The sequence below is a fragment of the Acanthisitta chloris genome, unplaced genomic scaffold (genome assembly GCF_000695815.1).
Source record: "Acanthisitta chloris isolate BGI_N310 unplaced genomic scaffold, ASM69581v1 scaffold4895, whole genome shotgun sequence".
In the NCBI taxonomy this organism is placed as follows: domain Eukaryota; kingdom Metazoa; phylum Chordata; class Aves; order Passeriformes; family Acanthisittidae; genus Acanthisitta; species Acanthisitta chloris.
This window is the reverse complement of record NW_008671964.1, coordinates 35,440-59,827: the sequence shown is the minus strand read 5'-3', so window position 1 is coordinate 59,827 and position 24,388 is coordinate 35,440. Positions and strand designations below refer to the sequence as shown.

At 44.8% G+C, this 24,388-nt stretch overlaps 1 protein-coding gene across 1 annotated transcript in view; it reads right to left on the bottom strand.

The window, feature by feature from the left end:
- Nucleotides 1-281: 281 nt before the first annotated feature.
- The window catches only part of LOC103801875 (protein kinase C eta type-like), a gene marked incomplete at both ends in the record, with an annotated part of 59,542 nt that continues 35,435 nt past the window's right edge, over nucleotides 282-24,388 (bottom strand). The window contains 8 exons of the mRNA XM_009074311.1: nucleotides 282-456; nucleotides 1,034-1,207; nucleotides 1,948-2,091; nucleotides 4,439-4,566; nucleotides 5,441-5,570; nucleotides 7,221-7,309; nucleotides 9,042-9,076; nucleotides 9,891-10,041. Coding sequence (XP_009072559.1) covers nucleotides 282-456; nucleotides 1,034-1,207; nucleotides 1,948-2,091; nucleotides 4,439-4,566; nucleotides 5,441-5,570; nucleotides 7,221-7,309; nucleotides 9,042-9,076; nucleotides 9,891-10,041 — 1,026 coding nt within the window. The remainder of the gene's footprint in view (nucleotides 457-1,033; nucleotides 1,208-1,947; nucleotides 2,092-4,438; nucleotides 4,567-5,440; nucleotides 5,571-7,220; nucleotides 7,310-9,041; nucleotides 9,077-9,890; nucleotides 10,042-24,388) is intronic.

Here is a 24,388-nt window from a genome sequence, read left to right as displayed (position 1 = left end):
ACGAGCACAGTTCTTCAAGTTGACTGTTGCATCACCCAGTGAAAAGAGAAAGGGGTGGGTGACAGGATGCATTTGTCTGCCCTTTTCTTTTTTAAAGTATTTTGGGGTTATGTAGGAGGAATGAAGCCACAATTAAAAGGGCAAGTTTCTCCTGCCTCTTCTAAGAGGAAAACAAGCTCTACTGCCACTTAAAGGACAAAATGCAACTGGAAAGGAGCCCAGGCAGTTTGGAAGAACTACGCTGCAGAAGATGCTTTGGTCCTAATGACTCCCAAACTTACCTTGCTGGTACATGGTTGTGGCCACTGCCTCCATCTCAGCCACTCCTCCCTCCACCACCCACACAGCAACAAGCTCCCACCCGTATGCACACACCAGCTGAGGCTGCAGCTGGGCAGACAGCCCATGTGCAGTCCTCCATGGCACAAGTGACAGCAATGCTGTCATTTGTCTTCTCTACACAACAAGAAATACCAACTGTATATCAATCTGACTCAGTGTCCACCCATGTCAGTCACATCCTTTTACAGTAATCCTAGAAGGATGTTTCATTCACTTCTGAGCAGTATACAAAGGCTGGCAGGGACAGGAGGCTATCCTTGCTTCCAAGTACAAAACTTTGAGTTTGCAAATAATTCAATGTAAACACAGTCTTGTTAAAATTCAGGTAGCAACAGAGTAGAGCCTGAAATCCCACAGCAACCAGAGGACACTGCAGGTCTGTAGACGTTTGCACAGATGCATTTCTAAGCACTCAATGGCACAGAGATGTTTCTAGGGAAAGCACAAAGAAAGGCTTTGTGTCTTACCAATTTGTTAGGGAGCTTAGAACAAGCCAGGATTTTGTTTGCCAAATGCCCAGCAGATATTAGAGATGGAATATAGCAGAGTGCTCTGTTCATCTTTGAGCAGAGAGGTTTCTTCTGGGTCTAAGGTGGACAATTATAATGGGCCAGGAACCAAATAGACAGTAGAGTGCCTCATGCCAGCCAGTGTGAGGAGGAAGACTGTCCACTGCCTGGGCTATACTTACAGGAGTCTGGAAGCAACAGTAGAGCTTGGTGAGGAATGGGTGGTTCCTTGCTAAGGAAAGGATGCGTTTCTCAGTCATGGTGCATTCAACATCATCATCTTGGAGAATGACGTCCTTCTTCAACACCTTCACTGCATAGAGCTGCCCACTCTCTTTCATCTTGGCAAGCATCACCTAAATCAAAGGGGAGGGTGAATCACAAGGGCTGAGCCCTCAGTCTCTATGAGCAAACACAGAGCCTCTTGCACCTTCTCACGCTGGAAAGGTCAGTTATCTCATGACCAGGCTTGTGGATGAAAGTGAATCAGCCTGTTAGTATGGGCATCAGTGTACAATCAATGACACATGCTACTGCCTGCAGCAGGCTTCTCCAGATAGAAATATCCAGACACATTGCTCCAATGTCTGGCACAGGGCTAGATGGTCAAAGGTCACCGATTGTGCCAAGACAAACTCCCTGAGCAGTGCCATTCATCCTACTTCCCTCCTCAGTTACCAAACTCAAATGTACCATTTCACATCAGCTTTGTGGCAAAGCAAAGAAATGAAAGTCCCATCTCACCACATTTGAAACCATTGTCTTGTTTCCTTTAAAGGAAAGGTCTTGACATGCTCCAAGAAATGCTGCCCAAACAAGTGCTAACACACACACTTGCAGCTTCTACTATGGGCCCTGGCATGCAGCTGTTCCTTCAGGTACTAACCTCTTTCTTCTTCGTGAGATCTAATTCTTCACTTTGCTATCAGTTTCTTTCTCTTTTTTCTCCCTGATTTCTGTAACCAATTTGGTTGCAAAAGTAAGTGCCACTTGGTACTTACTCTGAAGTACCATGTTATGAAATAACTTGACCTTTCTCGGAGCTTCTTAAATAAGGAACATGGTTTCCCCCAAAAGAGCCACAAATAACTCTCACCTTTCCAAAACTTCCCTTTCCCAACACACGAAGGAAGGTTAAGTCTTTGATCCCCAGTTTGCTTGCTGAACTTTCACTAACATTGTTGCTGTCCTTCAGGCTGCCTTTTCCCTGGTGTCTCAACATAGATCTCGAAACCAGTTTCTGTGGAAGAAAGCAAACAAGTATCAGTCTGCACAGAAATTTTACTCCCGCCTCAAGCGTGCTCACAGGTGGTCAACCCACCAACTTGAGTATTTGGGACCTGTTCAGAGGCACTGCATAGCCACTGGAACAGAAAGTGTGTTGGTACCACCACCCCACACAGCTGTTATGTGTGACTGGCCAAACTCAGCACTGCTCAGGGCTGTGCTGAGATGTCAACATCAGCTCCTGACCTGGGCATTTGGAGCTGTAAACCCACTGCCCAGCAAGCCTGACTCCACCCTCACTCTCCACAAAAATATGAGAATGAGTGTGGAAATCCAAGTCTCCTATCCAACAACAGAGCAAGGAGAACGGCATCATTTCTCTAGTAGGTCAAGTGCTGGTGCAGCCTAGAACCCAAACAGATTTCATCTCAATTTCCCAGGTTTCTAACTGTTTTTAAGACTCTTACTCAAAGTCCAGTTCAGGAGGACCTGAACTTCAAAATATGTTTTTTTCCCACATCGGGGCTGCTGGCTTCCTCCACTTCTGTAAATCTGATGGAAAGCTGTCCATACCCATGCCAGCAGTGAGGTGCTGCATTTTCAGGAATTGTACCTGTATCAGCATACATTTCTAGAGCTCCTAATTTGGAAGTACTCGACGATCGAGAAAGCCTCCAGTGCTCTCTGTTCACAGCTCTCCAGGTATGCATATGCATACAAACAAACACTTTTGTTCTGTTTCTTAGTCTAACAGTCACACAGACTTCGTGAGCTCCATCTTGTGACTACTTTGGTGTACAGCAAAATTCCTCCTGCACAGGAGACTTGTCTCCACAGGGAACGAACCAAGAGCATTCACAGAACCACAGAATGGTTTGGGTTGAAAGAGACCTTAAAGATCATCTCATTCCAACTGCCATGGGCAGAGACACCTTCCACTAGATGAGGTTGCTCCAAGCCCAATCCCACTCCCAGGCATGGAGCAGCCACAGCTTCTCTGGGTAACCTGTGCCAGTGCCTCAGCACCCTCACAGGGAACAATTTCTTCCTAGTATCTTTTTTGTGAGCCTTTTAGCTCACAAATAACAAGAAAAGATCGTTAAACACCATGCACAGATTTTTATTTTTCTGATTTCATCTCTTTTTGATCTGCAGATGATGCAAACGACAAATGGTAACAAGTGCTGATTTTTGCAGAAGTGAGAAGGGAACGTGTTTCCCTGTAACTCCCAGGAAAACTGTTCCCCTGAACAGAAGGAAGAGCAAAGATAAGACAGTGTGTTATGAACCATCTGAAATCAAAAGGGGCAGCACAGCCCAACGAGCATGCTAGGCTGATATTGCATGGTGTGCTTGATCAGTGTAGCTGGCTAACTGTTCGACAAGGTAAACCATGTCTGGGAATTATGTTTTGGGGGTTAATATTTTCTTTCTGGTAAAACACAAATAAATAGACCAAGGTTTTAGTATGGGGTTTACCGTGGTCTCAAGCAAACTCACTTTTCAAAACTGCTTGCAAAGGAAACATGATGAAAACTGACTTGTTATCAAATGACAGCTCTGATTTCCAGTAAGGTGTGCAGGCATTTTCACTCAAGCTCTTACAGTTTTAAACCCTCTGAAAAGATTCAGAAATTTTTAGGATTCTTTAACTGCTGACAAGCAGAAATTGTACACATACATCCTAACCCTGGCAACAATCTCACTGGGACTCCGTCTTGGACAGCAAAGACTGGAGATCACAGAATCATAGAATTGTGACAGGTTGGAAAGGACCTTAAAGGTCATCTCATCCCAACCTTCCTGCCATGGGCAGGTTGCTCAGACAATGATGTGTCGACAGGGACCACAGGGAAACTGCAGTGAAGAGTGAAATGGTTTCCCCAAAAATCACTCAGAAAAACAGTGATGAAACTGGGAAGAGAACTTGGCCTCTTGCTGAGCTCCTCTTTTGCTCTATCACAAGCCACATATGCAGACAGAGCATTTGTGCTGGCAGTGAATGTGAAAAATAGGTATGGCTTAAATTATATTGATTACTAATTAGTTAGAGGTCTTATTCTCCTCACCTTCATGCCAAACAGATAAAAGTGATGGAGTCACAGCAGTGTGAAACATAAGCACGCAACAAAGCAGCACCTATAGATTAAAAGCCTGGACCAGGGAACACCTGGACATCAGACATCCATTTTCCAGCTGAAGCCTTTGCCACAATCCCCAAACGTAACAACCTATTGCTGCAGTCCACCACCCAACACCATCTGTTCTAACCGAATTCTCTGACTTCTGCACCCATACAAAGACTCGGTTGTAAATGCTTTAAAGGGAGGAGGGAAAAAAATTTAAACAAAAATACTCACCGAGTTTGGGGAGATGCTCCCTGGTTGCAGACCCATGCATGCCAATGTTTTAGCAAGCTCTGCTGAATTCACCCCACAGTTCGGAGCAACATTTGCTTGGCATCGGATGTGGACATTCATTTTACAGACTGACAGGGGTGATGGAGGGAGGGAAAGTAAAAGTAAGAGAGGGATTTAATGCTGAGAAATAGTGTAGCAATTCTGCTTCAGGAATATACCCATCTTGATCTACTCTGTGTCTTTAAACTAGAGGAATTCTTGCCACTGATCTCAGTAAAAGCAGAATTAGGACTCTTCATCAGAGAATAAATTCCTGAAAATTAGGAATAGATCCCAAACTCTCCAACCAAGTAGGATGCCACATTGCCCTAAGCTGTTCATAAGCACATGTTTTTGAGGTACATAACTACCACTGCAGCTATGCCTGAAGGTAAAATTAGTATTTGTAATGCCACAGAATTTGCAACAAACTTCTCCTGCATTTCCAGGTACCTAATTTTAAAGACATAGTGTTCAGTGGGAAACAAAACTCATTCTTGCTCTAACTCATGGGCACACACACACCCTCTTGTGGGAGATGAAAGCAAAAGGAGACTTAGGATTTTACAGTCTGGACCACTGAAACAAAAACATTACACCAGGACATGCTTTGTCATTAATTAACAGACAGGGTAGTCAGCCTAAAGCAATGACCTTTTTTTTCCCCTCAGATGCCTTTTTGCTGCCTTATTTCATTATCAGAGGAAAAATCTTCAGGTAAAGGGAAAATATGAATGCAGGAAGCAGAATATTTTCAATAATGCAAGTTAAACAAAGCTCTGCTGACAGTGCAAAGTCGAGTCCTTCTGGCAGATGAGAGATTAAAAATTAGATCAGCGTTTTTTTAACTCTTACAAAGATGAATATTCATTGCACAGCTTCCTCTTGAAGGTTGGACAAATCAAGCCCACATAGTGCACCAAGAGTCTAAAAGTGAAAAGGCAATAGTGAGAAGCTGCTCACTTTTACACTGTAGACCCTGTCGCATGATTCCCCAGAGCAAGGACCCACAGTGGTCACAGAACGTTGGGACTTTGTAGTTGTGGACGCTGAACTTATGAGGGATGTTGATTCCAAACCTCTGTTCAGTCACCTGAGGTACCAAAAGAAAAGCACAGGTTTGAAATTCAAATAAATATATATAAGCTGAAGTTCATTTACATAAAAGCATTTAAGTGCAAAACTATGAAAATAATTCCAAGTCAGAAAACGTCCCCAAATCCTCACTGAGGTTTACTGCCCTGCTCTCCTTGCTGGCCCAGCCAGACTACCTGGCTGAGCAGATTTTAAAATAAGGGCTGCCTAGCCAACTTGAAATTCTTGAAGCCAAGTTAAAATTAGAAGTGTGGATTACCTCACCACAAACCAATCCCACTGCAGTGCCACGTATAAATGACGTGAGCCACAGCACTTTGTAACTACCCAGTTTTCAAATTATTGACTTGCATACTACATGCAAACACGTAACTTTAGGTCAAACTGTTGATTTTATTACATTCAATAGAGAATAGCTTTCACAGCTCCTCCTAAAATTCTCATCCTCTCCTCACCCTCCTTGTTATTAACAGTCTTTCCTTTCAGGTACACATTTTGCTTTATCACTTGCTCTCACACCCTTTTCAACCTTGTTATTTTCCAAACGTGAATCATTCAGATCTACAAAACGCCTTTAAAAAAATGTTCCATTGGCTGAAGAAAGCAGCCCCCATTTAGCAAATTCATCACTTTTGACTTTGTTTCTGAACATGCAGATCTGGGAAGGCTGATGGGGAACTGAAGTCCATAAAGAAATGTCAGGGGTCCGACTGGAACAACAAGTTTAAAGTGAGCGGTGCCTCCTAACCTTTGGCTGCTTTTAAAGTAGCTTAAATACATTATAAATCTTTCATAATCCTAAAAGAGGGGTGAGGAGACTCACTATTTAGCTTGCACTTTGCCCTTAGGCATTTTAACTTATTTTCATCTGGCTTGTCAAGGGGTTGTTTTAAGGAGTTCAGCTCAGCAGTTTGAAGGCAAGAAATAATAAACAAAGGCAATTGCTTATCTGCACTGAAAATAAGGTTTCTGCATGGCACAAAACACACAGATGCCTCAGGAATAAATAGATTTCAATAGAATTTTCCTCAAAGGGTTATTAAACAATTTCCAATTACAGAAATGAGACATGCAATGTACAGGGCACTTTAAGGTGGAGATGTTACTCCCATCAAATGCAGCCAAAACAAGCAAGAAAGAAAACATTCAGAAACATAGGTTATGCAAGTGTTCTTTATTACAACATAAATCATTTCATAGAGTCAAGGTGTGGAGCAATGACTAAATGAGTACTTCAGGTTACCAGAACAGAAAAAAGAGGCACAACAAAGACCAGTGTTTGGCCAGAGAAATCCATATTCAGAACCAGGCACCAAATTCTGATGATATCACAGTTAATCATGCAAGAAAATTACCAAAGAAAACAGTAGATTTGCTATTTCTTGATGTCTTCCAATGAAGACACCCAAACTTCCTAAACCACATGCTAAACCATGTCCTAAATCAAACAGAAGAACAATGGAATGACATTGTATGACCTTCATGCATGTCCCTAGCACTTTATCACTTTTAAATCCATGAATACAGATAACAAAGAAATAATCCAATAATGAAACAAAACCAAATAAATTCTGTTATAGGGCAACCCCAGCAACCCAGACAACCCCAGACAAAGTATGATGGCCCAAAATAACCAAGATGACTTTACCTTGAGATCGTTCTTGTTAGTATTGTTTTGGCACGTGCAAGCTGTAACAATTAGGTGATGGCAGCGCTTGTGTACAACACAGGTGCATACTAGGAAACAAAAGAGGCATGCTGAAAAGAGCTCTTGAAAGACTGAAAGAACACATCAACCTACCAGTTGGGTTCTTTAAGGCTCAGCTGTATCATCACCACACAGTAAAGATGTGAAAAAACCATAGAATCATTGAATTTTAGGGGTTGGAATGAATGTTAGAGATCATCTAGTCCCAACTCCCTGCCCTGGGCAGGGACACCTCCCCACTAGACCAGGATGCCCAAGGCTTTATCCAACCTGGCTTTAAACACTGCCAGGGTTGGAGCAGCCACCACTTCCCTGGGCAACCTGTGCCAGTGTCTCACCACACTCACAGGAAAATTCTTTTTCCTAATACCTAACCTAAACTTCCTCTCCTTCAATTTGAACCCGTTACCCCTTGTCCTGTCATTGCAGTTCCTAAAAATAATCCGTGATTTGGAATTAACAAAATCTCCTAATGGATTTGGAGATGCATCTTCAACCCACTGCTACAGAAATTCTGCACTAGAGCATTCATGCAGCTGCTAAATAAAATATGGATGATGGACACAGAAACAATAGCATACCTTCTCAAATGAACTTAAAAAAAGGCTGAAATAATTATCCAGTGAAGAGTGTTTCATACAACATACAAAAACAACCTTAGAGAACACAGGTCTGAGATAACTAAAGTCATCCCTGCATCTGGGTGGCACAGTGCTTCTTAGGTTTGGTATCCAAGTGCATCCTGCCCTGGTTAGTTTGTTTCTTAGGCTCAGTGCAACACTTGGGTCTGGGAAGTTGGATAACTGCAGCAGAACGGGACTGTGTCTAGGCCAGTTAGTTAGTCACCATCAAGAGGGCTAAACCTGAGTTGGGCTCCCTCCAGGTCTAAATCTGGCTTGGCTGGAATGAACTTGGATTCCTCCACTCCATAACCCAGCATGCACTGTGGAAACCAGGAAGACCCATAGTCACTATGTAAGAAGATTTTTCTATTGGCAACTGCAAGTTGTAAATGTTTTCCAGAGTCTCAGACTATTCTTTTTGTTGCTCTAGGCTTCCACTCATGAAGGGCTACCAGAAACATTCACTTGCACAGATATTTTATGCAGGATATCCATTTTGTTTACATGCAGCCTTCCTTTTGTAGGACACCAGTGCTCTATCACACCGCACAAGGACAGGCTGAGTTAGGCTATACTGAATGACCATGCACCTGTGAAGCAAGTCATTCTGTCCTCTTACACAGAAAAAGGGAAAGGCAGAACAATAATTAAGTGCAAACAAGCACCACATACATATCTATACATCCATTCAGCCAAAGCATGCACTCAGACACAGGTGCTGAGCCAGCCCACAAGGCTGCCCTTTGAAGTCACAAAATCCCTAATTTTACTTTGTTGAACTTCACAGGGAGAGAAAGGAAGAGGGTGGCCATTCCAATAGGGTATTTGTGTTCCAATACCAGCAGTACTCTGTCCTGAAGGGACCACAGGTGCCTCAAGCCTAGCTGGGTGCTGCATGTACTCAGCAACACAGTGGATCTGCACAGGATGAAACACAGCAACCAGACTCCCAGGTGTTGTGGCTGCTCCTGCATGCATGTAAACTGGACACATGCTCAAACACAGTTTTGACTGGCTGGGAAGGAAGAGAAGTGGTGACTTCAGAGATGCTTGTAACCACAGGCTGTCCCAGAAGCATGGGAAAGTGTTCCTGAAACAGCACATCCTACACACACACTGCAGGAGTGGAGCAGCTTACCTTGGCACTGGTATCCCTGCTTCCCAAACACACCCCTGTTCAAAACAAAATGGGAACATAATTTAATGTCACAGTCATCTTACAGATTGTTTACAGAAGAGAGAGCCAAAAATGCAAGAGGATCCCAAACAATCAGATCCCATGGCCAAACTGCCCAGCACTAATGGTGCAACCCAGCACAGGGGTGTGAGAGCACAGCAAAGCATTGCACAGGCCATGGCCTACAGGGCAGGCTGTCAGCATTCTTGTATTCCCCATATCCCCCCTCACTCTAGTTTCTCAAATACCTCACTTCATTACAACACACACCACACACATTAGAAACTGATCCCAGCAGCCCACACCCTGTTATTATCTCTCCCACTCCATGTTCTTTTGAGACATATCTACCTTTTTCTCCATTCTCTGCTTACTCCTCCACATGCATCACCCCACACCTCACACCTCTGATGGCTTTTCTGTTCTCAGGAATCTTCTCTACACTTTCAATCAATTGATTTTTCTGAGTGTAATCTCAGAGTTCCACTCCAGTTAATACCTGGGGTCTTTCTTCAGAGTGCCTCAGTTACTTTCCTCACCATGAAATAACATTTATGCTTACAAGTGAGGAACACTGTCTCATCCCCACACCATCCCAGTTTCCAGCATCCAAGATATACATCACCTCTGGCCTCTCTGCAGTAGACTCCAGTTTGCAGTATAAACGTACCCTGTTAAACCTGATGGTCAAGGGGTATCACATTGGTGGCCCTTGGTAAGGTGACTGATTCAGGATTGAGAGTGGTATCTTGGTCCCCAAAATGCAAAGGAATGGGAAGCTCCACAACACTGTGTTTGAGCCATTCTTACCAGATGAACTCCCTGCAGTGTGAGCAGTAGGTTGGCTGTCGCAGATAGGTAGCCATGAACTTGTGCCCGTTGACCTGGTGCACTCGCCTTCGCATTGCTCGCTGGCGTTTCCGGGTGAGGTTCTTGAAAATTCGATCCCTCTGGAGGGTCCCTGTGCAGAGGGTAAGAAAAAAAAGGCAACAAAACGTTAACATCATCATGCACAGTTATTACTCCTCGTTTTGCTACAGTGTTCAGCTTGGGCATCCAATGTAAGGACGATATGGACCTGCTGGAGCAACTCCAGAAGAAGCTACACAGATGATATAGATGGACCTGCTGGAGCAACTCCAGAAGAGGCTACACAGATGATATAGGGGCTAAAGCACCTCTGCTATGGAGACAGGCTGAGAGAGCTGGAGGTGTTCAGTCCGGGGAGACCTTAGAGCCCCTTCCAGTGCTAAAGGGGCTACAAGAGAGCTGGAGAGTGACTTTTTACATGAGCAAGTAGCGATAGGACAAAGGGGAATGGCTTTTAACTGAGAGACAGTAGGTTTAGATTGGATATTTGGAAGAAATTAATGACTGAGGGTGGTTAGGCCCTGTTTGGAAGAAATTAATGACTGAGGGTGGTGAGGCCCTGTAACATGTTGCCCAGAGAAGCTGTGGATGCTCCATCCCTGGGAGTGTTCAAGGGCAGGCTGGATAGGGCTTAGAGCACTCTGGTCTAGTGGAAGGTGTCTCTGACCATAGCAGGGGACTTGGGACAGGATGATCTTTAGGGTCCCTTCCAAACACAAACTGTTCTATGATTCTATGATAAAATGTTTTCGAAGGCCACAATTTCCTATCTTCCTCTCACTATTTTCTCACGTTGAGACATGTCACTAACCCATTAATGCATAAGCTGTAAATAGACCAGAAGCTGAAGGCTAATGAGTTGTTGTAACTCACAGCTTTGGCAAGAACTCCTGAAAATAGGACTATGTACAACCAACTGACCAGTGCCCCACTTCTGGAGCAGTGCCTTACTCAGTGAATGGTGCTTATCCACTTTTGGTATTCCCACACTTCCAGATCACCATTTGCAGCATCTTTGCTTCCTGAATTAGATAAAAAGGCACAGCCTAATTTTTCAAGAACTCCTAGTTGTTTGATATGTGCCACACTCATCTTTCTTTAAAGGTCTCATTTTCCAAAGGTTAGATAATACTTTATAGTTCTGGAAAGAAGGATCACAGGAACTGCTAACATTCAAATCTGAATTATCCCAAAATGTAATTTAATTTTAGTCAGAACAGACTATTTCAGTTGGAAAGGATCTACAACAGCCATCTAGTCCAACTACCTCACTGCTTCAGGGCTGACCAAAAGTTAAAATATATTATTAAGAGCATTGTCCAAATTCCTTTCAAACACTGACAGACTTGGGGCATTGACCCCTCAAGGAAGCCTGTTCCAGTATTTGGCCACCCTCTCAGCCAAAAAATGCTTTCTAATGTCCAGTCTAAACCCCTTCTGGCCCAATTAAATATCACAGTTTAATTATCTAGCAATTTAATTATCTATCAATTCCATTTCCTATCCATTTTTTTTCTGTACTGGGTTTAGTTCAGCCATATAGCCATTTCACAGCAAAGCTCAATTTACACAAAACAAGTCACTGTCAAAAGGCAGAACTGAGCTCTAGATCAAGAAAGCCATTGCCATGTGGCAGAAGCCATCTGACTTGCACATCCCAGCCAGCTGGTCTCTGGGATCCTCACACAGACCAGGTCAGACTCAGCTGAGCTTCCCAGATCAAAGCCTCATCTGGGACACACTTGCCTCAGAAGAAAGAAATGAAATTTGCAGGTTTCAAGTCAGTAGCTTTGCAAAGTAAAGGTCCTGCTAACAAGGGCATCCTGGGCACACACACTGGAGCCTGCTGGAGGTGACTGTGCACCAACATATGTGCTCAGGATTTGTTTTGAGCACAGACTGGATGCAAGACAAAACCCAGCTCTTGCCAAACCCTCTGCATGCATATAATGACACAGGAAGAGATCAGCAGTCTGTAAACTTCCCAGCCAGCTGATCATCCTGGAGCAGTGGATGGGCAGTAGTACCCAAACACAGCTGTCACCATCCCACTTATCTACCCACGAAAAAGGGGCAGAGTAATCCCCTGCTTTCAGCTGGCTCTGTTAATTAACTGCTGTGGGAGAAAAAACGGGGAAAAGCTGTCAACCTGATGTAGGAGTCCCACATCACAGGGGCATTTCCTGGTCCTCTTTGTAGGAGTGGAGATAAGGGAACCCACCCTGCCAGTACTGAACTCAGCCACTTCAAAGGGCCCTGAGCCACATGATATATTCCTCTCAGTACTCTTGCTCACAGGTTTAGAAGCAAAGCCAACCACAAAGCTCCAGGTTTTCTTTTTCTGCTGTGTTCTCCCAGCCATTCGTGCATGCATCTCCTCCACAGGCACTAATGGAAACCTCCTTCCCGATGGCATCACTGTGACATAGAGCACAGCTTGGGCTTTAGGACAGCTTGCATTTATTTTTAAAATGGAAGTGCATGCTATAAATTAGGATTCCCCCATTAAAACACACACACACAAAAAGGATGTGGTAAGGCTGATCCAAGCATTTAACAGAAACCTGCTTTCCCCACTGCAGAGCCTCAAGCAGCTGAGCAGAGACTGGGGCAGTTGAGTCTGCCTTTCTAGGGAAGTGCTTAAACGTGTGTCTAATTCCCACTGAGGTCAACAGGGCTCAGGGGACCACAGGAATTGCCAGATTGAATCAGAACATGGGTCCATCTAGTTCAGCATCCTGCCTCTGTCAGTGGGCAACCAGAAACACATGACAGCAAGATGGAGGAACCCTGCAGCTGGGAGATAATTTGCCTCTTTCCCACACACAAGATGTCATTTTGATCTCCAGAAGTGAGAGCTGATCTGCGGAGGTTTTCTATTCCTTTCAAACATTCAATCATCATTGCACAAGTTCAACAGCCTCATTATCTACCACAGGAAACATGCCCAAGAAGAACTTCTAGAGGTCAACCAGTTCATCCCTCTTCCCCAACAGGAAGACCAACAGCCAGTTGCTTTGCTGAGCCTGAGCCTCCTGCAAATTCATGTGAGAATTCATAAAAGTGAAAACTATATTCCTTATAGTATTAAATAATTTTCTCACCTTTAAATTCAAAAGAACATCTCCATGATCTAGGTTTTAGCATATGCTTAAGTGTTTTCATTGGATCGGGGCCAAACACCTCAAACTGGCAAAGTATCCTGTCTTGGTGTTCAGCATGTACAGGAGAACTTCTGAGGCATGGAAAGGAAAGAGCAGGGTTTGTGAGTGGGTGGTGAGCAAGTTAGTAAATCATCTAAAGAAGCAATCCAGTTATCAACTTGCTTCATAGCAGCTGCTCCATTAGAAGCCCAACAGCTGACGCCCTTTAAGCCCCTGCACTCAAATTTAGCAGTGTTTCAAAGAGTATGTTGCCAATTTAGTTCATGCAGTTTCTGGTTGTGTTACAGTTTCCCTCAAGGACCGGCATGGGGTAGTCACCTCCCTGGGGCTCTCCCATGAAGTGAGAAGTCCACACCCAGTCAAGAGCAAACTAATCCTTTGCATCAGGAATAGGGGACACTTGAAGGTGGCCCACAAAGCCACTGATGGGACACTGCTGTGCATCCCTGTGGTTTGCCTGGCTTCAGACAGACTGCAATTTTGAAATGATTCAGGAAAACCAAAAAATGACAAGCATTTGCTTTTTCGTGGGGAGAAGAGGAAGTCTCCATGCTGCCTGCACCATTGGATCACATCCATGGCCAGCCCTGACTCTTCTCTTCTAAGCTGTACTTGGCCTCCAGCTCTTGTTCTCCAGCCACCAACATCTCACACAGCACAACAGGCTCTATCTTACAGACCCTCTTTTCATTAAAACACATACCACAAATTGTCCTTTATTTCCTCTAAAATCATAAATCATATTTAAAACACTCCTCAAATTTCACATTGTCTCACACTACTTGGCTGTGTTACCCTGCTAACTTTCTCCAGATGCTGCACATCTTCCAGGTGATCCTCACCCACACTTACATTCACCTCACATTACATTATAATAAATCTAAGTATTACTAAGCAGGAGAATGACTTCAGCAAGGCCTGGATTATTACTTTTCATATGCAATCAGCTCTTTTGGGCATTGCTCTTCCCATTTCCTGGTGTTGGCTCAAGCAAAAAGGAGAGGGAAAGCACAGCACAACCTCACCCATACCACAGACCCAAGTGTAGCTGCCAGAGACCATCCATCACATGATCCAGCAGATCTACATATACAACCACATCCCACAGAATAAATCCCACTCTCTGAGGGCTTGGGCACTCATGCATCCCACACATCACACCATGGGGCAAGCAAGTTCAGCCCCACAACAAGGTGCAAGTGATTTTGAAATGGTCAAACATATTGCTACCAAAACCTCCTTCCTCCCAACCACCACCCTCTCCAACCACCAGCATGGCAGGTCCTCAGCTCACACCCATCATGTCAGTTAAACAGGTCCCAGTGCCACTGGGTGAGATGCTGTGTGCAGAAACCATCCATCAACACAGCCCCAAAGCCTGAAAGTAGAAAGACTGAGAGAATTGGGATTGTTCAGCCTAGAAAAGAGGAGGCTCTAGAGTGACCTTATTGCAGCCTTTTAATATCTGAAGGGAGTCTACAAGAAACCTGAAGAGAGACTGTTTACAAGAGCATGTAGTGACAGGACAAGAGGGAATGGCTTCACACTGAAAGAGAGTAGGTTTAGATTGGATGTAAGGAAGAAATTCATGACTGTGAGGGTGATGAGTCACTGGCACAGGTTGTCCAGAGAAGCTGTGGCTGCTCCATCCCTGAGTGTTCAAAGCCAGGTTGGATGGGGCTTGGAGCACCCTGGTCTAGTGGACGGTGTCCCTGCCCATGGCAGGAGGTTGGAAGTACAAGATCTTTAAGGCCTATTCCAACTCAAACCAGTCTGTGGATCTCTAACAGGGTGGCCAATGCAGCAGCCCCCTGTGCCCCCCACCTTTAGTGTCACAGCCTGAGTGTTCAAAGCCAGGGTGGATGGGGCTTGGAGCACCCTGGTCTAGTGGACGGTGTCCCTGCCCATGGCAGGAGGTTGGAAGTACAAGATCTTAAAGGCCTATTCCAACTCAAACCAGTCTGTGGATCTCTAACAGGGTGGCCAATGCAGCAGCCCCCTGTGCCCCCCACCTTTAGTGTCACAGGATACAAAGTCATCAGAGACATTTTCCCTGCTCAAGTTCTGCATTCTGACTAGTTTCCTATGGGATAGATATTTTCCTTCTGCACACAGTGAGCATTTTACAAAACAAAGCCATTGCAGACCACTTTAAGAGATCCAGACATTTAAAAGCCTGTAATCTCTGGGAAAGCAACAACCACCATGAATGGTTCAAATGTCCAAACACTGCTATAAAAGCAGGCAAGTAATTGCTCAGTGAAGGGAGTTTCCACATCCGTGGTTAAATTTGGACATTTGTAACTATGGAGTAGTTACTGTGTCTAACTATGTGCAAACGTAACGGCGAAGTTCAGTACTAAAAAGCCTCTTCCCTTTTCCTCCTCTCCACTCATGCTGAACACGTGTTTATGGCAGTGGAAATTATACACGCAGCAAGAGAGGAGAATAAATAACCCACCAAGTCATCTGAGGACATCTGCAAGCACTAGCACACCCTCACCCACTCAGCAGCCTCTAACACCACCACACCTGCCCCCTGAGCTTACCTGATTCTGCTCTTCCTGGCAAGAGATGCCCTTTCTCCCCCACTTTTTTTTTATTCCAGGGGTTATTTCAGGTAACCCCTTACCATGGTGGCATAACTGCAGCAGTAAAACAAGAGGAGAAGCTTCAGGATGAAGTGGTGTATGTGTATTTCTATTTCTCTCAAGTAGTTAAAACCTGTCACGTGTCATCTATTGGAAATCAATCTCATGTCATGCTATCGACCACTGCTGTAACGTCAACAAAGCAAAGGTCATCTGGGTACCTCCAACAAATGGCAGTTTCTAGTGTTATACTCTCACAGGCACCAATGGGATTTTTCTTGGAAAGAAATAAAGATATTCAAAAAAGCAATAGAAAAAGCCTTAAAGCAATAATGCTAATAGATTAAAACTTAATTAAGCCTCTTTTATTAGTACTGGGAAGAGTAGATATGTTATCCTGTGCTCCCCTGGGAGCACTACAAGCAAGTTCCCCTTGCACTGAGTGATATACAAGCACACAGCAGAGACCAACCACTGACCTTATTGGACTGTGAAAAGCAAACTAGCAGATTGAGAGATCCATCACCTCTTACAAGCACTGCAACACTGAACAACAATCTCAGATCATGCTAAACGCTCGTTTAGCCAATGTCCTAACGGTGAGTTGTTGTGGGTGTTTTAGGAAAAGAATATTTAAGTCAGATCAAGTAAATTAATACACCCCCCACCCCCTGCAGCCATCAGGACACAGGTGTTCTCTCAATATTTACCTAACAGAGAGCTTCCTCACATCTACTGAATGCAAACTGAGGCTAAACCAAGATGTTTATTTTCCAGGCTGGAAAACATGTATGTTGCGACAAAAATCCCTTACTTAGGCTTGGTATCTTGTAAACCAGGAGTCTTATCACCATAATCCTGTGGATGGACAAAACCATGGGAAGCCTTCCTAATTAAAACTTTATAAACATAACACAGAATTGAAGAAGAAGCTGACAGCCTGACTCGGAAGAGAGGAAAGGATTTAAAGGCTACAAACCGAGGTGGTATTTCCACTGCTGACTGTTCTGCTTCCTTTGCCTGCCCTAATTACTGCCAAGCTTTTTCTTCAGTTCTCCTCGAAAGTCACTTCGATGCACGAATTGGCCAGCTGGAAAACAGCCTCATCCACAAAGATCATGTTAATCACACAGGTTTTCTCTCCCACTTCATGTTCATCTAAGTTTCTACCCTTCTGTTGCTTTTGCCAGTCTGTGCATAAAACCAGATCGGTTCTGATCCCAGGGGAGGCTCCTTGCAAAGCAAACGTGTGGCACATGAAACACAGGCCGAGACTTTTGTTGGATCCAGCTGCTGTTTTGCCCTCTGAAACTGGATAAAGTTTTTTACAAGACCAGAGAAAGAGACAGCTAGTGCTGGCAGCACCATGTTGTCTTCTAGGACTTCACAGAACAGCCACATTAATGAGTAGCTCATCTTTTAAGACGCCAACCCATCAATATTGTCTGAAAGAGTAAGAAGGAACGATGCTCTGAACCAAAAAAAAACAAAACCAAAAAAACCCAGCCCCCCCCCCCCCAAAACACCAAAAAACCCCAAACCAAACCAAAACAACACCATTTTCCCCACTCATGAGTATGAAACAGCAGTCTTGGAAATGCAAACACAATCATCCCTGCATCAAATGACACAGAACTGTGCACTGGAGGCAAGGTCTCTGTTTCTCCTCCAAGGGCTGAACTAGAGCACATCCATCTTCCTTGTTTTCTTGCCAGATCTAGGACATAAATTCATCTCAGTTCTCAGTGATTAACAGCATTTGAGGACTGAGGCTGAAGGATGATGTTTCAGTGCAGCAGCAGTGAGAACAGGATCAATGAAATTCACACAACAGTACTGGTGAGCATGACAGTGCTCAGCTGTTGCTACAAAAGCCCATCATAGGCTTATTTCCAGAATTACACAATGATGCCAAAGCTCTGGTGGCACCAGTAGGTGAGATGAAAAAGTTGAGAGGACATCTCTGTGTTTCCTAGGCTCACCATCTACAGCTCTGCTCCATCCATCACTGCTAACTTCACTGTACACCTCCCCAGTGTTGCACTGGTGTTCAGCACCTTTTCACAGAATCAATTAGGTTGGAAAAAAACTCTGAGATCATCAGGTTCAACCTATGACCTAACACCACCATGCAAACTAGTACATGGCACTAAGTGCCATGTCCAGTCTCTCCTTTAAACACCTCCAGGGACAGTGACTCTACCACCTCCCTGGGCAGCACATTTCAGTGCCTAATCACCTTTTCTGTGAGGAAATTCTTCCTAATGTCCAAACTAAAGCTCCCTTGGAGCAGTTTTAGACTATGCCCTCTCATCCTGTCACTAGTTGCCTGGGCAAAGAAGCCAAACCCCACCTGGCTACAATTTCTTCTCAGGTAGTTGTAGAGAATGCCAAGGTCACCCCGAGCCTCCTCTTCTCCAGGTTAAGCACCCCCAGCTCCTTTATCTGCTTCTTATAAAACTTGTGCTCCAGACCTGTCACCAGCTTCCTTGCCCCTCTCTGGACTCAGTTCGGGGGGTTCAGTTTTCTTCAGTCTCTCACACTTGGATGTAGCAGTGCCAGGGACAGCAGGACAGCTCAGCTAGGAGTGGGCTACGTGTGCAGGAGGGGAGAGGGCTGCAAAGCAGAGGGTAGAGTCTACTGCTGGGGCTGAAGGTAGAATAACTGCTTTTTATCTGTTTGCTTAAGTTCTGGGAGAACATGAGAAAGAAGGCAGGTTAAGGAACTCTTAAAACAAGTATTCTGCTGCTGCTCCAAGTCCACCAACCAGTTATGAACATCATACAGGTTATTTTGCATAGAGTTTTAATTACAAATGCCACCCAGGTTTTCAGATGTGCACAGAGCAGCTGAAAAATATTCCTTTCCAGATCTGCTTTTACAAGTTATTTCTGGGAAAAATTCTCTTCAGACATCTGTATGTGGATGCTGAGAGCTCTGAAGCAAGGCACTGCAGTGTGTTGCTCAAGGCTGAAAAACATGAATGGAAAAGCCTTTCCATTCATTTCTGAAGTGAGTAACCATGAACTGAGCAAATGGGATAATGAGGGTAACAAAAGATTTCAGTGGACATGAGCAACTCCATGCCATAAGAGACCAGGTTCTCCAACAGAGATCACTGCATGGCAGCCCATTTGTGCTTTTCAGGCCACAGGCTGAAGAAATGCTGCTGGCTGACAAGGAGGGTGTGCTTGAAGGCAACAGCCACTTCCTTGTACTTCCCTCCTCCTCCTCTTTTCAGCCACACCACTCTGAGGAGGGACAGATCTATTTTTCACCCTATGCTTGTTTCTCTGTCAAGGGCAAGGAAGGTTTTACCTGAGCTCCATTTTACCATTCCATCTCTGCAAGTTTTTGCATTCATTTGGAGATTATAATCTCAGGATACTTCTGTTTGTCAGAGACCGGGCTGGGGCAACAATGGCAAAGAACTGTCTCAGTTTGCACACAGAGGAGATTCCAGGAGAGAAGGATTTTTTGAAAAAAATTAGAAGAGGGATTTGAGGGAGACAAGAGAAACCTGAGCACTGAACTGAGCCTGTCAGAGCCTCAGACTGGCACTGTGACTGCAAGGCCGCCTTGTATCTGTCCCATATGGAGCAGGAGACATATGATACCCACGTGGTTTGGAAAAGCAAGACACATTAGTCTGGTCAGATGGTCCAGTGAGATAACAGACAGGTGCTTCTCTCTGTCTGTAGCTGAACATGGCCTTCCAGCAGAAGCAGAGTCTAAAAGTCACCCCAGCCCCACTGTTCACTCCTCACACTGGAATCCCCTCCCTACCTTCTCAGACTTACCAGCATTTCAACTGCTCCATACCCCACTCCTGTCACATTGACCTGTGTAAGAACAGGCAACGAGAAAAACCCAGAAAAGCCCTATTATTAAAAATTTGAGCTGACCCCTATGAACAGTGAGAAACAGGCAGCAATAACCCTCTCCCCTCTTCAGCTGCAGCAGCACAACATCTGCTTGCATTCTCAATTTATCACAAGGTGGGTACAATTCTCCACCTTATTTTAAGATGTATGTATACTAGTGCCTCATATGTCTTACTGCATTGCTCATTAAAGCCTTAACGAACCGATTCCTCTCCCTCCTCCCATTGTCAATTATAATCCTTATTATTTCCTTGTGCTTCGGCAAGTGAATTTCCACTGTAAAACCTCCTGTTATTCCTTCCCACCTATTAAACTCAAGAGAAAAATGTTGAGATGTCATTTACTAGGGAAGGAAACCATTTAAACACATTATTCGTTAAAAACAGAAAAATACGACTAACAAAGCAACTTTGATCCTTTCAAGGATTATTAACACCAAGGATTATTAACTCGGCACTGTAACATTCAGAAAACTTCAAACTATGCTGTGTACGGAGCAGAAGTAGCAGTAAAGGAGTGACAGCATTTGTAAGTCAAAGTTCCCATCATTTGTGCAAAATCCTTCGGAAAAGCAGAATTGGCAGGATGGGCAAACAGCAGGGAGATCCTGACCCCTCCCCTGCTCCCAGTGTCTCAGGGCTCCTGCATGTCACAACCATCAGCAACTCACGTGCTCGTGGGTGGTTCCATAGTAGGTATCACAACATGCTATTAGGAGGTCCTGCCCACACAGGGAAGCACGAGATCCAAGTTAAACCTATTTTTAACCAGGTGCAGTTTAAAGCTATTTTTAAGAGGATGCTTTGGGGACACCCTTCTTTTGAGCTATGTGTTTGGCTTAAGAATTAAAGTTGGTCACTTCGGTACTAAAACAAGAGTGTCCACACAAGGTTTTATATTCAACTAAATCTGCTTAAAATTCACACCTTCATGTTCAGGCACAGCAATTTTCTAGAGACACAGGCTTAACATCTGTCTCAAAGAAGGAGGAGCAGAAAAATACTCTTTATGTAACATGAGACAAAACACACAAAGAAACCAGGATGAACAGAAAGCCATTTGAAATGGGAGTATCAAGCAGCTTGTGTCCAGGGGGACCTAAACTTTTGCAGCATTTCCACAAATGGCAACCACATTCCTCAACACAGCAGCCACCCCTGGGATGAAACCTCAAGCCTTCCTCACCAGGGGCACTGCACCTCTCAGTGGGAAAGCAAACTGTAACTCAAAGCACAACTAGAATCTAGTCAGGAACGAATTAACAGGGAGAGCTAAGTAAAACAAGTTGAACACTCCCCTTTTTCTGCTGTCAGGGCCTCTGATTGCTGTCGTGCGATGTCTCGGCTTTTCCACACACCCTGGAGGTGCACTGGTCTTGGGCTCACTGGGGAGGATGACCAACACCTGACTCACCACCCTGCAACACCTGGTTGACTGGTCACCCCACAGCTGCACAGACCCAGCCCAAATGGTCCAGCAATATATTCAGCTTTGATTACACAGCTGATCCCGGGCACTTTTGAGATTTCCATGTGGCACCTTGCTAATATGTTTCCTAAGTGCAACAGCCTTAAAAAGCAGGTTGTTTACCATGTCGCTCTCCCACGCAGATTCCCACACACCATGGGCTGAGTAAGACACTGCCACAGCAAAGCATCTGTCAAAGAAAATAAATTCAGCCTCTTGTATTCCAAGCTTATTGCTACCATGAAGAGACCTGCCAAAAAGCAGCACCCCTTCTCATCAAGACATTTCCCGCCTTGGCAATGCAGCAAGGAGATACTTGGTGCTCAAGCATTCAGGCTGGCAACTACACATGGCTTCATTGCACAGTCTGTCCTAAAACACTTCTGCAGGTGGCAGGGACCTTGACTGCTCTGCCACGCACCATACCCCGCCTAGTGCCAGCAGATTAGTGTGATTTCCCAGAGGGATTTCCCAAGGGCTGCATCCAGCAGTGCAGCATTCAGGAAACACAGCTGATCCCAACAGCTTTTCATGCACCTACCACCCCCAGACCTGAATATATAGGAAGGACATATTAGACACTAAAATTCAGCATTCCCTGACTTTTGAGAGTTTGACTTTCTAGTGATATCCTTCAAATGGAAAGATTTCTGGTTTTAAGGCCATTTCATATGCCTTCTAAACAATGAGAGCTATCATTGGAAGTAAGTTCATCTGCTGAAGTGGAGCAGCCTTCCCCCTCCATGGCTGTGGCATTGGGCACAGAGCTCTGGGGAGAGAGGATAGCACTAACAGGGGAACACACATTTCCTAGGAAAGGACTATGTGCTCCTGTGTGGATCCAGTACTAGTGACAGACAGACACACTTGCTCAACGAGTCTGACAGCTAGACGGCAGAAAAGAGCTGAGATTCTGGGATTAAAAACAGTTTCGGGTTCCAGCAAGAAATGGGCTTTGCTGGTTACAGCTCTCCTGATGCTGCAGCTTTTCCTCCTCCCTGCAGCTCCTCTACCATCCATCTGTCTATATTCTCCCCCTCCCACCTTCCTTAACCTTTTGAGCTTCTCTAAGCTGCTTCTTCCTTACAGCTCCTGTCCATACCCACCCATCACCACTCCCCAAACCAGTCTCCTAATTCCTTCTAGCTCTGCTTATATTCCTTTTCTCTGTCCTTCCAGACCCTTATGCATCTATTTCTTCTCCAAGTAACTTTTCCCAGTGTTTCCACCAATCACTGTCCTTGCCCCTTGTTCCAGCAGAGGAGCATGAAGAGCAGGACACCTGCTCAGCCAGACCTCCTGCCTTCCTCCCTCCTCTGTGCCACTGCTGGGGTTCTCCCTCCTGCCCTGAAACAGCACCCAGGGCCAGCACTGAGCTCCATCAGAGGACAGATCTGGCCCAAAACCAAGCCACAGCCCTGCTCCAGCTTTGCTCAGTTTCCCAGTCCAGGCAGCTAGTGCAGAACTGACCCCACTCAAGGCAGCCCAAAGGAAACCTGAGAGCATCCTTTCCAGACAGCCAGATCTACCCTCAATTATGAAAATGCCTCATTCCTGTATCTGCAACTACCAGCAGTGCTGGCTTTGCCAGGAGGAGCAGTCACCAAGTAGTCACCAAGGTGGGAACCTGCTCAGTGCAGGTGGTGCCCACAGCACTCAAAGCCATGCTGGTCACAGAATCACAGAGTGTGGTGTCTTGTAGTTTCTCCCAGGAGATCACAAATGGGTAGATTTTGCCCAAATTTTTTTTTTGCCAAAATCTATTTTGCCAAATAGATTTTGCCAGCAGAAGGCAGACAGGGACAGCAGAAGGTTTCATCCCTCCCACTCTCACCTCTGCCAAGCCTGAGGTCACTTTGGCAAAAAACCATCTCTTTGCTCAAAACTCTATTTTAATTCAGTATTTCATTCTGGAAAACAACAGAATCATTTCTGCTGAAGCACTCCAGGAAACAAAAACAGCTGGCACCGAAGAGCAAGAAACTCATAATTTTATGTTGGGTACACTCAGGAACAACCCAAAACGGGAGGGTATAAATTGTAAGCACGAGTATTTGCCTCCAAAAACATCACTAGAAGACAAGTTCTGCTTCCTACAGCTCCATGCCAGGTCACCTAAGGCTGAAGACCCTGTTCTGCTTGGATATTTGAGAGATCTTGCCCAGTCCACTGAGGACAAGGACTCGACTGCCACAACATCCCCAACACACAGCAGACTGATGCTGCTGGTCCACCTCATGTCTGCAGAGCCAGAAGGAACTTCGGGTATCTCCACAAGCAGTAATGATGCCTGAATACCTTCCAGGTAAATTGAGGTAATTAAACACTGTGGCACAACAGCATCTTGTTACCTCCAGTTGATAGGGACTTGTGGACGCCAAACAGACTGGGATGCCAGACACCCAGACACAAGGAAAACCCTTGGTACCACCTAAATTAGGAGTCTCCTCTAGCAGCCAGAATTGACAGACTTGGATATTAAATGGGGGACAGCCTGATTTGATATATATATATATATATACACACATGTATATTTGTGTATACATATATAGACAGATATAAATAAACAACAAACAGTACGGGTTTGTTGGGTTTTTTTTCTCCAATTTCTGGTACAGATTTACAGGGTGACTCCAGGTAAGCTACCTGGGCTTTTGGACAGCCAGTTACCTATTTCATCAGTCAGATATCTCACAAATTGTAGTCTAGAACAATTCAGGTACAGCCACAGGTGTGCTTCTGGATAGGGTAACCCCCTTCATCCCAGTCCAGAGTGTCATCTAGGTGTACTTGACCACAATGGGTCCAGGGAGAGCTGGCCATGAAACAGCATCTCTCCGGATAAGATGCAGCAAGTAGGGTTGATGCCATCATCCCTGGCAACAGGATCACAGTACTGATCTCCCATAGTTTCTTCTCCCTCCATCCCACATTCACCATCCTGCTCCACTGCAAACACCATCTCCAGCACAGCCCTGTCCTCCAAGGCCAAGCAGACAGATTTGAGCTCCTCTGGGAACCACCATCACCTCTTCTAGGAATCACATTAAAATCAAGCAAAAATCTCTGTTCCCTATTACAGCCAGGAACACTGAAATCCCAGAGCAGCTTGTGAGCTTGCATATTTATCTCTAGGTTTCAGAGCCCAGACAAAACACAGCCCACTGAGGAAGTGAAGTTAACCCTGATACTGCTGCTTGTTGCATTTTTACTGCACCTGGATATCTAAGCAGTTGGCAGACCTTGGCAAGTCATGAATTACTGCCAAAACCTTCTCAGCATGAGATGTATTGCAATAGCTGTGGAGCTCAAATGGATCATTTTCCAAGAAA